The 14,123-nt window shown below is 60.5% G+C and overlaps 1 protein-coding gene across 2 annotated transcripts in view; it reads right to left on the reverse strand.

Moving 5' to 3' along the window:
* Positions 1 to 11,087, reverse strand: part of RASGRF1 (Ras protein specific guanine nucleotide releasing factor 1) — an 82,887-nt gene extending 71,800 nt beyond the window's left edge. For both annotated transcript variants that reach the window (XM_069466515.1, XM_069466516.1), the window contains exon 1: positions 10,812 to 11,087. In XM_069466515.1, coding sequence (XP_069322616.1) covers positions 10,812 to 11,087 — 276 coding nt within the window. The remainder of the gene's footprint in view (positions 1 to 10,811) is intronic.
* Positions 11,088 to 14,123: the final 3,036 nt, after the last annotated feature.

Raw genomic sequence — 14,123 nt, forward strand, 5'->3', positions numbered from 1 at the left:
GGTCAGTACACTCACAGAGGGGCATCTCCACAGTACGGGGGAAAATGTGTAGAATGTGTTTGCATTGTGTTACAATGTGTGTAACAGGTACACACACGCATATATACAGCGTGTTACAATTTGTGTAACAGGTACACATATGCATACATACAGCATGTTACAATTTGTGTAACAGTTACACATGCATATATACAGTGTGTTACAATTTGTGTAACAGTTACACACACATGCATATGTACAGTGTGTTACAATTTGTGTAACAGTTACACACATGCATACATACAGCATGCTATAATTTGTGTAACAGTTACACATACATATATACAGCGTGTTACAATTTGTGTAACAGTTACACACACATATATATACAGTGTGTTGTTACAATCTGTGTAAGTTACACACACATGCATATATACAGTGTTACAATTTGTGTAACAGTTACACACACGCATATATACAGTGTGTTGTTACAATTTGTGTAACAGGTACACACATGCATATATACAGTGTCACAATTTGTGTAAGTTACACACATGCATATACGATCCCTCGGGGAGAATGCATAAGAAACTGCTAGTCACCCCCACCTCTGGGGCACTGAAGTAACATTGTCACTGTCTACTTCTTTGTGCCTTTGAATGTTGAACCATGGAAATGTATTAGCAATTCTAAAATTTAAACTAAAAGAAGGCAAAGACTATTTGAGAGGGTCCAACTGACCACCCACCCGTTCTCCAGGTTTCTCCAAGCTGCACCCTGTGCTGTCTGCTCACCAGGACACGCCTCCCTTGCACCCCACCATGCCAGTCTCCTGGAGTGTGGTCTTCATGGAGGACGCTCAGCCTGCCCTGCTGCACTGGCAGTGACTCTGTCTTTGGGGTCATCATTTCCCTGCTGGTTCCCCATGTGCAAGCCTCTGGGACACAAGTGCTTCTGCCTGACAAACTGGATTGTGTCTTTCCACGAGGCAATGGGTGTCCCATAACCAGCCTGTTTCCCTCTTTGCCTGGGCTACCAGGAAACTCTCAGATGTAACCACTTGCCTCTCCTCACCTGTCCCCCAGCAGTGCAGCAAGAGGGCAGGGAGAGTCCCTCTAGGGAGGACAGGGGCTGGAAGGGCAGCAGCAGGCAGGGGGCATGGGGAAACTGGGCAGGCTGGGATCACGACACGTGACCAGGTCCACCCAACTGTCTCGCTGAGCACCCAGGAGGCATCTAAACAAAGGTAATGACATTTCCTCTTTCTGACAGGACAAGTTTGTCTCAGTCAGGTTTCTCTGACTTTCTACATGGATTTTTGGAATACCAGCTAAAAATTCATTCATTCACTCTTCTGAAACTAGTTTTGAAAGGCTTTTAAGATCTATGTGGGACTTTTTAATTTGAAGAAAATCAAAAGTTCAACTAGGAAGCATCTTTTAGAAAATAATTATCTCATTTTTCAGGGGAAGGAAGTTTCATCAGCCCTGCTGGACTAGTGAAATCTAGTCTCCAAAGTATAAATTGCTAATTTAACAACTGAACTGAACGTCCACTGACCTTCTTGACCTAGCCCTGGTGCCATTTCTGACAGGACAGTTAGCAGGGCCTGGCACAAGACAGGTTTTGTTTGTGTTTGTTGAGAGACTGAACTCCAACCATCAGAGCTTCGTCTGCCAAATGAAGATCATGCCTCCCACAGAGCCACAGTAACTGCGGGTAACCGTGGTGGTTAAATGAGATGCTAGTCATGAAAAGGACTTTGTAATCTGAAAAGGTGCTTTATCTGAGTGGGCGGCTGGGTTAGAAGATGTGGGCACAGGCCAGGTGCGGTGGCTCACACCTGTAATCCCAGCACTCTGGGAGGCTGAGGCAGGAGAATCGCTTGAGACCAGGAGTTCGAGATCAGCCTGAGCAATATAGTGAGATCCTCATCTCTATAAAAAATTTAAAAGAAATTAGCTGGGCATGGTGGTGTGCCTGTTGTCTCAGCTACTCAGGAGGCCGAGGTGGGAGAATAGCTTAAGCCCCAGAATTTTTTCTTTTGAGAAAGAGTCTCGTTCTGTCATCTGAGCAGAGTGCTGTGGCATCATCATAGCTCACTGCAGCCTCAAACTCCTGGGCTCCAGGGATCCTCCTGCCTCAGCCTCCTGAGCAGCTGGGAATATAGGAATGTGCCATGACGCTGGCTAACTTTTCTATTTTTAGTATAGAGAGGGTCTTGCTCTTGCTCAGGCTGGTCCTAAACTCCAGAGGTCAAGCGATCCTCCCACCTCGGCCTCCAGAGCACTGAGATGACAGGCGTGAGCCACCGCGCCCAGTGGAGCCCTGGAGCTTGAGGCTGCAGTGAGCTGTGATCGTTCCACTGCACTCCAGCCTGGGCGAGAGAGCGAGACCCTGTCTCTAAAAAGAAGAAGATGTGGAGACAACACTTGGAGTTTTCGGGGACAAGAACTGCTGCCCCACGCTTGGGACGTGGGAGGCCTGAGGGCAGGGACGGCGCAGTGGCAGTAGCTTGAGCTGGGGATGGTTCTAGTGGCAACCGCAGCCTGGTCGCAAGGCTGGGAGGGGAGCAGAGGGGAGCTTCAGTGCTCGTGGCACTCGCCAAATTCAGGCCTTTGCTGCCGCTTAGTTTTGCAACCTTCTCTTACCTGGCCTCCTGCCTGCAGAAGGGTTTTCTTCCTGCTCACTCGCACCTGCAGGGACCTTCCCGGCACAGCCTGGAGCCTCCTCTCTCCCGCTCAGAGCCCTGCGCTGGCTCCCACTGGTCCGTGGAAGGCCCGAGCTCTGACGCCTGGCACATGAGCTTTGAGGGTGGCTCTGGTGTCCCTGGCAGCCCACAGGCCCTGCCTGACACGTCCCTCCCCCTGCGGAGCCCTCCTGGTCCCCCAGGCTGGGGGTGTGCTCACGGGACTCCCACGGCCCTGCACCCCTCTGCAGCTTCCCTGTGTGCCAGCAGTGGTCACACTGCGTTGTCATCGCCTGTTTCCCAGCCGTGCCGTCACTGGCCGGTGAGACCCCACGGCAGGCCCACCCTTGCCCGTCCTCCCAGGTCAGGCTCGGGCCTGGTTCCTGGAGCTCCTGGTCTCTGCTGAGCGAAGCCCCCCAGCAGAGTGTTAACCAGCTCAGGACGACACTTCAGCCTTTAAAAACGCTCTCCTGTCTTAATTCCAGGGGAGCCCAGTGGCCAAAAGGCTTCTGCGACACTTGGTCAAGGATGACGGAGTCACTGAGCTTGGTGGAAGGAGGGGCCTGGCGCGGGTCCGCCCCCCACGCATGCGCACAGCGTGATCCGCGCACAGCGTCCGCACTGAGCCCGCTCCCTCACGCGTCTCTCCAGCGGCTCCGTGTGTGCGTGGTGGTCCGATTTCCATTTGGGAAAGGTCATTCGGGGGCACAGTCCGGGGCGGGGGCAGCAGATGCCACTGGCGCTGTGCTCCCAGGAGTTCCGGGGCTCTGTGTCCAGGCACACGGCAGGGCTGCACCTCCCTGCACCTCTGACTGGAGCCGCCTGAACCGTGCTCGGAGCGCTTCCCTTCTGCATGGGGGCTCTAGACGCCAAAGAGATCTGGGAGCTCTAGACGCCAAAGAAAGGGATCTGCCACATCCCTCCCTCGGTGCAGGTGGCCGTGGAGGCCAGTGTCAGGGCGAAGGCTCTCGCCCAGCCGGGGTCCCTGAGCGAACCGGCACCGTGCGTAGCCGCCTCCGGACAGCCCGTACAGGACACAAAGCACCTGCAAGGGCCAAACCTTCACGTCGTTGGTGGAGATTTGGGGGTTGGCTGCTCCCGCGGGGTGGCCCGGCCAGCCCTGGCCGGCGCACCACTTAGGAGGCCCCTGCGTGGGTCCGGACAAGGGATCTGGCTGCCGGGACCTGCGTGGTGGCGGCCACGAGGGGGACACGGTGGATCCGAGGGATATTCAGGAGGTGGAACTGACAGGGCTCGGTGGGGGTCTGGGCCCCGGGGGCGGTGGAAGCTCCCGCAGCAGCCGCTGTCCTTGGGCAGGGGCAGCTTGCTCAGACTCCTGGGGGAGCTCACGGGTCCCCTGAGCTAAGATTCCCACCCTGTGTTTATCTCCAGGGTTAGAGCGCCGTGTTGACTTGCTGCCAACCTGCCAGAGACCTGGGCGACCTGGGTCACCGTGTCAGTGAAGCACAGCCTGTCACAAAGGTGGCAGCTGGAACCACAGCTGCTCTAATGTACCGGTAACACCTGCTGTGCCAGGGCTTTCCAACAGCACCTGTCTAACACAGAGAAGGGGACACTTGGGCTCGGGGGACTTGAAGGCCTCCCCGAGCTCAGCGGTGGCAGAGCGGGGTCTAGAGCCAGGTCCTCGTGCCTGGAAGCCCTCAGGGCTGCCTTGTCATCAAAGGCAGCGTAACTCCTCCGTGAAGGGCGCTGGAGGCCGGCAGGGAGGGCTGCGCGCTCCTCTCAGGGCAGAGGGCAGGGAGTGGGGGTGTCCGCGCCTCCCAGCTGCTCCCTGCACGACAGTCGCCCTCGCGGAAGCGCCTGGGCGTTGGCAGCCTGGGCCCCCCTGGAGCCCGCGCGTCACTGAAGCTCTGCACAAAGGCGGGGGCTGAGCGCTGTTCTTGGCCGCGTGCACGCAGGCACCGGCTCCCACGGATCCCAGGGAAACCGGACGGAGGGGCGGGGCCGCCTGCCTCGCTGAGCTCCCGTCCTCTCCTGAGCAGGGGGTCCGAGTCGCACGGTGCCCACCCAAGCAGAAACGAAAGCCGCCTGCACACAAGTCACCAGTGCCACTGTGACATGTTTCCACCCGCAGTTAATTCTCTTTTTTTCCTCCATGTGTCTTGGCAGAGGATGGTTAGAAGTAACAGACCCCCCACCGCCAAAGTCTTCACGCTGTGCTTGTGATCAGAGAGCTCAGGTGTGAGAGTCAGGCAGACCTGGGTCCACAGGAGCTGCTCCATGCACTTGCTCTGCAACTTTGAACAAGTTACTTCACGTCTCTGAGCCTCAGTATTGTCATCTCAAAAATGGGGGAACAGTGACAACCTCACAGGGCGGTGGGGACAGTGAAGGAGGAGCTGTGTGTAAAACACACACGCTGGTGCCTGGCACGTAGTAGGTGCGCTACAAATGGTATTTATTGCTATTTAGAATTTTCCGTCTAGTGTTTTGAAAGATCCTGCTACATACATTTAAATCTGCATTCGTAGCATGTCAGAGCTGAAGGGCATTTAGCAATAACTTGTGAGCAGGCCGCGCTTCTGGAAGCTTTAATAAGGAGGAAATCTCCACTCCGATTGCCACGGGTGTGGCCTCGGGGCACCTCCTGCGGCAGGTTGGGGGGCTTGGTGAGGAGGCTCAGCCCTGCTGTGCCAGGCGGCTCGGGGGACCCTCTGGGAGTCCTGTCCTCCCACTGGGAAGGGGGTGACACGCCTGCCTGGCAGTGCCCAGAACCTGAAATCCGAGCGGGGAAGAGCCTACAGGGTCACCTTCCCATTGCCGGCTGGTGGCCCTTGGAGAAGAGTAAGCAAGGCCAGGCTGCGGAAGTGTCCCACACAGGGGCCACGTGAAGCTATGCCCAGCTGGTACCGTCCTCGGCCAGCTCCCAGCTCATGCATCTCCCGCTGTGCACCTGGCAGCTACCTCACTCCTTCCCAGGGCTCTGGGCAACAGGGCGGCCACCTGCCTAGTTGCCCTTTCATCCAGCCCAGCCCCCGGGGCACAGGCCACCCGCTTCCCTCCTTGCAGGGAGGGTCTCTGGAATGACCGTCCTCACCACACCTGGGGAGGGACAGAGCCCTCGCCTGCCCCAGGCACCTCAAACTCGACCTCCCCGAGACAAGACTCAACATCGCCTGCTGCCCCCAGCCCTCTCCTCTTCCCACTCCCCATCTCTGCTGCTGGCGGTCGGGCAGACACGTGGACAGGACACCAGGCTTTGTCTGGTCCCCCATCACATGCGGTGGGATGGCAGGTCCTGCCAGTGCTCCACCTGTCGCTCGTGGTAAGGTTCTTATCACAAAGGCCCATTCCTTCCTCCTTTCCCGGCCTCCACGCCCCTCACCTGGACGCCTGGTCCCACAGCCCGGATGAGTCCCCTGCCCTAGCTGGCCTCCTGCTCCTGGTGCCTACGATCCCACACAACCAGCCACCCCATGCAGGAGTAATCACAGACTGCGACAGGTGACATGAGTGCAGATCACAGGGCCATGTGTGCCCGCGGCGGGGCAGGCGGCTTGCCGGCTGAGACCTGCAGGCCACTCGGGAGCTGGGCCGGGACGGCCCTGTGGGTGGGAGACCGTCCAGGCGGGGGGAGCAGCCACGGCTGCGAGACAAGGGAGAGGAGGCGTTCGCGGGGCTGGGGGGCTGTGGCCTGAGCAGGGTGAGGAAGGAGGGGAATGGGATGGGGGTCTGGGTTAGAGGGGCCGGCAGAGCCTGGATCTCTTTGGGTCCTCCAGGTCATGGTTGGGAGTTTGAATTTTCTTCCAAAGGCAACAGGGGTGACCGGCACTTTCAGGGCTCGGTTCCAGGGTCTGATGTGCGTTTGAAGAGATGCCCTGGCTGCTGGTGCAGCGGGGGATGGGGTGGGGCCATGGGGGTGCGGACGGGGCTGCTCTGAGCCAGGCAGGGCAGGGGGGTCCGGCTCCTCGGGAGGGAGGATGCCAGCATGTGGGGACACGGTGGGGTGCACTGGGGACAAGCACTGAGTTCCATCTCTCCTGTACCTGCAGGACAGAGCACGTTCCTGCCCCAGGAGCCCAGATGTTTGCTGTGTGAATAAACGATGTGAGATTTTCCTTTGGTCCTGTGCGCGCACAATCTGATTCCAGCCATCACCCCGCTGCCACCAAACGGGGGCGAGGAGCTGATGCCCCCGTGTCCCACTCAAGGCATAACTGCTGAGCCTCCTTCAGCCTCATTTCAACTCTAGGAACGTTTGGGGGTTGGGTGGGAGATGAGGACCCCGCACGGCCAGCCCGGGGGCCCCACACCCGCGGGGAGGACCTGGCCTGCGGCTGTGGGGCGGCCTGGCTCTCGCAGGTACAAGCAGACACCCGCAGTCTGGGCTGCAGGTGCCACCCGTGCGCCAGTGTCCCAGGGCACTGTGTTCCAGGACTGCTGCTCTCAGAGCGACCGTGCTCTCCTACGTTCAGGTTTGCGTTGCTGTGATTGGCTGAGAGGCTGAACGTGCCACACCCAGGAGCGTGTGCTGTGGGGTGACGGCGGCATCACTGCACAGCGAGGGACCCGAGGACAGATCTCATTTCTGTCACCTCCCGGCTGGGTGGCCACGGATAAGTTGTTTCCTCATCTGTGAAGTGGCACACTCACAGCCTCAGGGCTGCTGGGGCTGGGAATCTGCCGGGCCGTCGGCGCTGTGCCCCGCACATGGCCAGGGGTGAGGCTTCATCTCGTCTCCGGGGAGGGCACCAGCCGGTGGACAGCAGGTACTAAGTGACCCCCGTCCCCCGGCCTCTGGAGCCTCCGCCCACATCGGGTTCCGGCTGCAGGGATCTGTCCGCCTCCCTCTGCCTCAAGCGCGTCAGGAAGAGCCCGCCTGGCTGGGGGGAAGCAGTGCTGGGTGGGCCTGGCTGGGTTCCCGGCGGAGAAGCTGGGGCTGGAAGCTGTGTTTCAGGGAGCCCGGAAGGAGGGAGGGAAGAGCCAGTGTGGGGTGGCTCCAGGCCAAACCACGGTACGGAGCACCAAGGGCCAGCGGCTGAGCAAGCTGAACCCCGGCTCTTAGTGGACAGCACCCTGGCCTTTGGTGTGTGGGCTGCAGGGCTGGGAGGAGAGGAGGTGAGGACCCAGCAAGCAGGGTCCAGGCCAGGGAGTGCCTGGCCGCTGTCAGGGGCATGGCGGCATGGCTGTGCCCATCTGACCTCATGGGGCGTTGGGATTCTCAGGCCGGAGCCCTGGGCATGAGGCTGCATTGGGTGCAGCCAGGCCAGGGTGGGTGCAGCCAGAGGAGACCACAGCACGCTAGGCTGGGCCTGGGCCCCCAGAGCGCCTTGCATATTCCGCTGTGACAACATCTTGACTGGGTGCGGTATCTTCCCCAGGGGCTCAGGGTCTGTGACAATCAGCTTCTCAGGCCGAGGACACAGCACAGGGCCTAGCACCCAGTCACCCTCAGGATATAAAACATGGAATTACCAGACTTACTAGCCAGAGGAGAACAAGTCCCGCTCAGCGAGCATTTCCCGTGCGTCCACCGCGTGCTTGGTCCCTGAGCCTGCCCAGCCACTGGGGGTTCCCGGCCACGACGTGGTTTCTGTTCCTTCAGAAACCAGCCCTGGCCCTTAAGAGAGGAAGCTGTCTGCTTGGACCCGGGTGAAAACGACATCCTGCTAAATCCAAGTCTCCACAAACACCGGCCAGTCTACTCAAACAGAGTTGGAACTCCGGCAGCCTGCCGTGTGCGGGCAGCTTTCGAGTCCGGCTTCCTATGGGCCCAAACCTGGTCACAGCGTGGCCTGGGGACCCTCCCACGCCAGGTTCATGCCATGGGGTGCCCAGGGCAAGGGGAACACGGAGCAGCTGCTGGTGCCACCATCTTGCTCAGAGGCTCAGACAAGAAACAGCTATGAATTCGCGCGCACACGCGCAGGCCAAAGGGGCAGGACCTGTCTTCCCACAGGAGCTAAACCTGCTCTGGAGTCCAACGGGACACACAGGAAGTACGGGAGGAGGCGGCACCTGGTCCGGCAGCCGCAGACCACCCACCGCCTGCCGTTCCCCACCCTGCTCTGTCCTCAGTGGACAGGCCCGGGACCCCGACCAGCAGTGATGGGGGCACGGCTCCGAGCATGTGCTCATGTCCTCCACGTCCCTCCTGCGACTCGACTCGCTGCTCGTGGGATTCCACGCCTGAGCCCGGAGCTGGGCAATCCGGAGTCCACGTAGGATCCCGCTGTCAGGGATTCTTAGGCACCGGGTGAATTCTAGGTCTGACTCACTCTGTGCTGTTGGGACTCTCTTCCCTCCTCTGGGCCTCAGTTTCTCAGTCTTTAAAATGGGAAGGAAGGCCATACAACCTAAAACTGAGGTTCCATTCAGCTTTAACATCCGGTGACCTGAACGACCCTGTCCAGGTGGGTATAATTCAGATTCAGCTAAGATTTGTCTAGATCCAGCTACAATGTATTGCAAGCATAATGTTATACGTGTTATTTAATTCAGTGGTCTTAAAACCTCAGAAAGGTCAGTGTTATTATCTACATTTTGTAGATTTTGAAACTGAGGCTCAGAGAAGTTTAGTGAGTTAACTGAAGTCACACAGCCAGGAAGTCATAGAGCTGAGATTCAGTCTCAGGCCTGTCTGTCTTCACGTCAGCGTGCTGAGAACAGACACTATGAGCCCACACCTCCTCCCTGCAGGCCCAGAAGCTCAGCTCTGGAACCTGTCGTGAGAGCTCAGGGAAGGAGGGGCTGGGGTCGGGGCTGGGCAGAGGTAGGTACAGGTGGACTTTGGCTGGAGGGGGGTAAGTTACCCAGGGCTGGGAGCAGAGTCCCTGCATCTGGCTCTCCCGTGCGTGACCTCAAGGCTCCACTGGGGCTTTAAGCTCAGGGCTGCCTGCCCCCCCCCCCCCCCCCGCACTGGGCTGTCTGGGAGCCCTGCCATGCAGCTTGTCACCCCCAGACACCCGCCCTAGACAATTCCTGTCCACCTTCCCAGTCCCCAGAAACCATCTCCCAGCACCATGGCTGACAGCAGGGAAGGAAAGATGTGCCAGACACCCAGCTCAGCTCCCCGTCCTGACAACTGGGGGGAGACTTCAGGAGAGCTTTTAATTCAACCCATTCAACTGCCACTGTCTGTACCCGCGGGCAGCAAGGGTTCTGAGATCTCGGTTGTCTTCTCAGAACCTAGGGTGGCCTGGACTCCCCATGCGACGCTGGACAGGTGAACGTCTCTCTCTGGCCCCAGTGTCCCCTGCCAGTCGTCACCAGCCGGCTGGGCCCCACGATGTCAGGTCCCTGCCAACGGTGACATCTTAGGACTCACAATAGTCAGCTTAACCTTCCAGAGGCAGGGGCCAGACGCCTCTGGAAAGCGCATCAAGCCAAAGGCTGCCCCTTGCGCTCTGGGTGCTCCCCTGGCCAAAGGCGCCTGCCCTCCCTCCACCCACCGTCCCCGGCAGACCCAGGACCGGCCCTGGAGCCTCGCAGCGCAGCTCGGAGCAGAGCGCAGCGCTCCAGCGGCGCAGGGCCGGGGGAGGAGCGCAGCACCCACTTGCCCCGCGGCCTCCGCAGCAGCCCTGGCCCTTGCCCGCGTCACGGCGGTCCCGGAGCCCCTGGGCTCCTCGTAAGCCCACCACGCTCGAGGGTACCGATCCGACCCCTGTGGCCCCACAGCCCCAGCTCAGGGGAGTTAGTGCAGGCTGCCCTTCGCCCCCGCCGCAGGGAGGCCGCCTGGGCCAGCAGCTCGGACGCCTCCGCCGTGCCCTCCCCGCGCCTGGGCGCGGGCAACGGCACCTTCCTGGTCGGGGCAGTGGATCTGGGCTAGGAGCGCTGGCGGGAGGAGGTGGGGGTTGGGAGCACCAATTTTGGCTGGACGTGGGTCTCGTCTCTGGTCCTTCGTACTCGTTTGCCCCGGGGCGTCTCGGGTCTGGGCCCCTTTGTCCCCGCCTCCCAGGGGCTCAGTGGGCGAAGGGCAGCCGCAGCCCACACCTACTCCGCGTCCGCAGTCCCTGCCCCCTCTGCCCGCCGCAGGGTCGCACGCCGACTAGGACCCAGACCCCCTGATGCTCAGGGCGCCGACAGCCTCCAGGGGCCAAAGTTCGGCGCCACTGGGCAGCCCAAGGCCCAAGCCCGGGGGCCGTGGCTGGGACGCGAGGAGGTCAGGACGCCGCTGCCTCACCTGTTTCTCCAGCGGCTCCTTGGCCGAGAGCGCAGGCTTGGGGGAGGGCGCGCGGTCGCAGACGCAGCCCTCCAGCAGGTAGAGCCCCGAGGGCCGCGAGCTCGAGTCGCTCTCGAAGTAGAAGAGCAGGTTCTGCAGCAGCGCGAACCACTTGGTTTGCCATTTTGTGTTGTCCGAACTCCGCTTGCTCAGGTAGCCCTTGCGCGTGCCGTCCTTGCGCGCCAGCAGCCCCAGGGACGCGACGTGGCCATCGTTCAGCCGGATGCCCTTCTGCATGGTGCTCGGAGGCAGCGAGACCCCAGCACTTACATCTTCTCCGCGCGGCACCCCGCAGCCCCCCGTCCGTGCGCGCCGCGCTGCCTCTCTCTGGCGCTCGCTCGCTCCCCCTCGCTCTCCCCTCCCCCCAAATATCTGCGCTCCGGGATTTGGCGCCGGGCCGCGGCTTGGTGAATCCAGATGTACCGTTCCCCGCTGGAGCCGCTTCTACGCGCCGCAGAGCCCCGGGCCCGGGAGATGCCGCCCGACCCTCCCCCGGCGCCGGGCAAACTGGGGGACCGGCGATCTGCGCGCTGGCGAGGGGCAGGCGGAGTCATGTGACGCGATCCCTCGAAGAGCCCGTTTCAGCAGCGCGGACAGGGACACGCACGCAGCCCGCCGAGGCGCAGAGCCGCGCAGGCTGCACCTTGGCGCCTCCCCTCCCCAGACACGCACACGCGCACGCAAGTCCTGCCCTCCTCCCCTGGTCTCCCTTCCTCCTTCGGGTGTTAAAAAGCAAATCGGATCAATTTTCGTTTAACCCAGCGGAGCCCAGGAGGCTCGCCATCCCGGAGTTCCTTGCTCCCCACCGCGGCGCGCGCGCCCTGGGGTTAAGTCCCAGTTGTCATTTTCTCCCCAAAAGCCTCTCCCTGGCACTTTGTTTTTCTGATCCAAGGTGGATGGAGGAAGGTGGATGGCGAGATGGGTCTGAAAGAGCGTCCAGTCCTGGTGTGTGCGTAACTGGCCGAGCCTCATCCCTCTCGGCCTCTGCCCGCCGTCCCTCCCCCCCTCCCCCCCCCCCCCGGGCGGCTTCCTGCGACCAAGGACCGCGCAGGAGGTGAGGTGGGGAGGGCGAGGTGAGCTTCGGTGTTATTTTATTTTATTTTATTTTGAGCGTTGCCATAATTACCAGCGCCACCCCCTGCACCCCAGGTCTGGCTGGCGAGCCGCTGCTGGGAGTTTTCTGCAAATACCCCCAAGCCTGAAGGCGGGCTTCAAACGCGGGCGCCGGGGACCATGGGAGCCTTCAAATAGCTGCGCTGGCGCAATGATACCTTAATGATAGATTTTCCGTTCTTATTTTTAGCTCCCGTTCGCCTACACAGTTACACGGCATTTATCCGAGAACGTCACAGCGCCCGCATGCTGCACCGGGAGGGCGCGCGGGCCGCAGGCGAGCTGGGGGCTGCGCGGAGCAGGGAGCGCGCGCCGCCAGCTGCCGCAGAGGCCAGGCTGGGCCCACCGGCAGTGCCTGCCCCGCACTCGCTGCGGGAGGGGCGCCCGCGCACCCTGGGAGGGGAGGCAGGGCACCGGCTTTCCGCACGCACCTGCGGACGCCCCTCCCCGACACCCCTCCCCGGACACAGACGCGGGCGCACAAGCTCACAGACACACACACGGACACATACGGGGACATACACAGGGACACACACAGACACACACACGGACACACACACGGACACACAGGGATACACACACAGACACACACGGGGACACACACACACATACTCCTTGGTCTGGAGTGCTGGGGAAGGGACTGGGGAGTCAGGTCGCCCTGGGCAGGTCAAGGGGACCCATGGGGAGGCCCCGCGGTGGAGGAATGAGCCGCGGGTCCTGGGCGATGGCGCAGGCAGGCCCGTGCTCCGCGGGGACGTTTGCAGGACAGACCAGCCTCGGTAGCCTCAGTCCTCCCTCTCGGGCCCTCACTCCAGCTGGGACTCTAAGGCATCGGCGATGCAGATTTTTCCTCACAAGTAGTGGAAAGAAAGAGCGGCGCGGCTAAGCCGCCTCGTTGGGTCCTGTTTCCCTGCACGGTGACCGCCTTTGCCTCCCGCCTGCTCTCTGCTCGGAAGCAGATTCCGGGACTGAGGCTCTCCTCATCTAAACTTTTCTAGGAAGCCCATTACGGAGGCCGAGAAGACTTCAGGGAAGGGGCACTGTTCTAAGTGTTTTAGATCAAATTAAGCCATTTAATCTTCACGCAACCCAAAAGCATTGTGCAGATGGGGGAAACTGAGGCATGGAGGAGTTGCTCAGGGTGCCCAGCTAAGAAGTGGCAGCTTGGAGTTGGACTGGGTGGTCTGTCCTGGAGGTTTATGTAGAGCTGGGTGGGGGCCCTGGTTGCAGGGGGCCGGCTTTTATCCTCAGAGGGGGCGGGTGGTCAGGGAGCGGCTCTCCCCGGTGGGCCAGAGCCTGGGCCCGCGTGGAGGCTGCCCTGGCAGAGAGACCCCTGCTACAGTGGCACTGCCTGGGGACATTTAGCAAGCACCCACGAAAGCATCAGTGGTCTGTGTGCTTTTGGGGGTAATTTTAATGTGCAGTGAGGCGGGGGAACCACTGACACGTGGTGGAACTGGTGATGTGGTCAGGTGCGTGAGTCACCTGGGCTGGTTAAAGGGCGGAGCCTCGTCAGTGGACCTGGGCCAGGGCCTGAGAGCCTGATTTCCGACAGCCCCCGCTAAGCTGCTGGGCTGCAGACCGCACTTCAGAAGATTCAGGGCACTCATGAGGTGGGAAGGGGTGGGATTCACTCACTCGTTCGCCACACACATTTCATTTCATTCCACCAGTGTTTACTTAGCCCCTAGTCTGTGCCAGGCATGGGCTGCGGGGCACGGTGACAAGCAAAGCGCAGCTCCTGCCTGTGGGGCACAGACCAGCCCAGGGCTCCCTTCTCTGTCTGGGCCTTAGTGTGGCAGGAGAAATACTGTTTCCCCTTGGGTCTGGGGAGGAGGTTCCGATCAGAGCTGTCAATCAGCAAAAGAACTCAGCCCTGGTGTGTCGCAACCATGGTGCACTTTGGAAGCACTTGGAGAGGTTTTGAAAACCTCTGTGCTCAGGCTGCAGCCGGGGCTAGTTCAGTCGGAATCTCTGAGGGTGGGACCTCGGCACCTGTGCTTTCCAGAGCTCCCCAGGTTGTGCCAGTGCTCAGCCAGGGTTGAGAACCGCGGCTCTAAAGCTCGGGTCGAGATAATCCCCTCTGGACTCACTCACTCCCCCCAGCTGGCTTGGGAGTCTGAGCGACCCCTTGAGCTGGTCTTGGAGTTGCGGGAGCTC

Source organism: Eulemur rufifrons, chromosome 3 (genome assembly GCF_041146395.1).
Source record: "Eulemur rufifrons isolate Redbay chromosome 3, OSU_ERuf_1, whole genome shotgun sequence".
In the NCBI taxonomy this organism is placed as follows: Eukaryota; Metazoa; Chordata; class Mammalia; order Primates; family Lemuridae; genus Eulemur; species Eulemur rufifrons.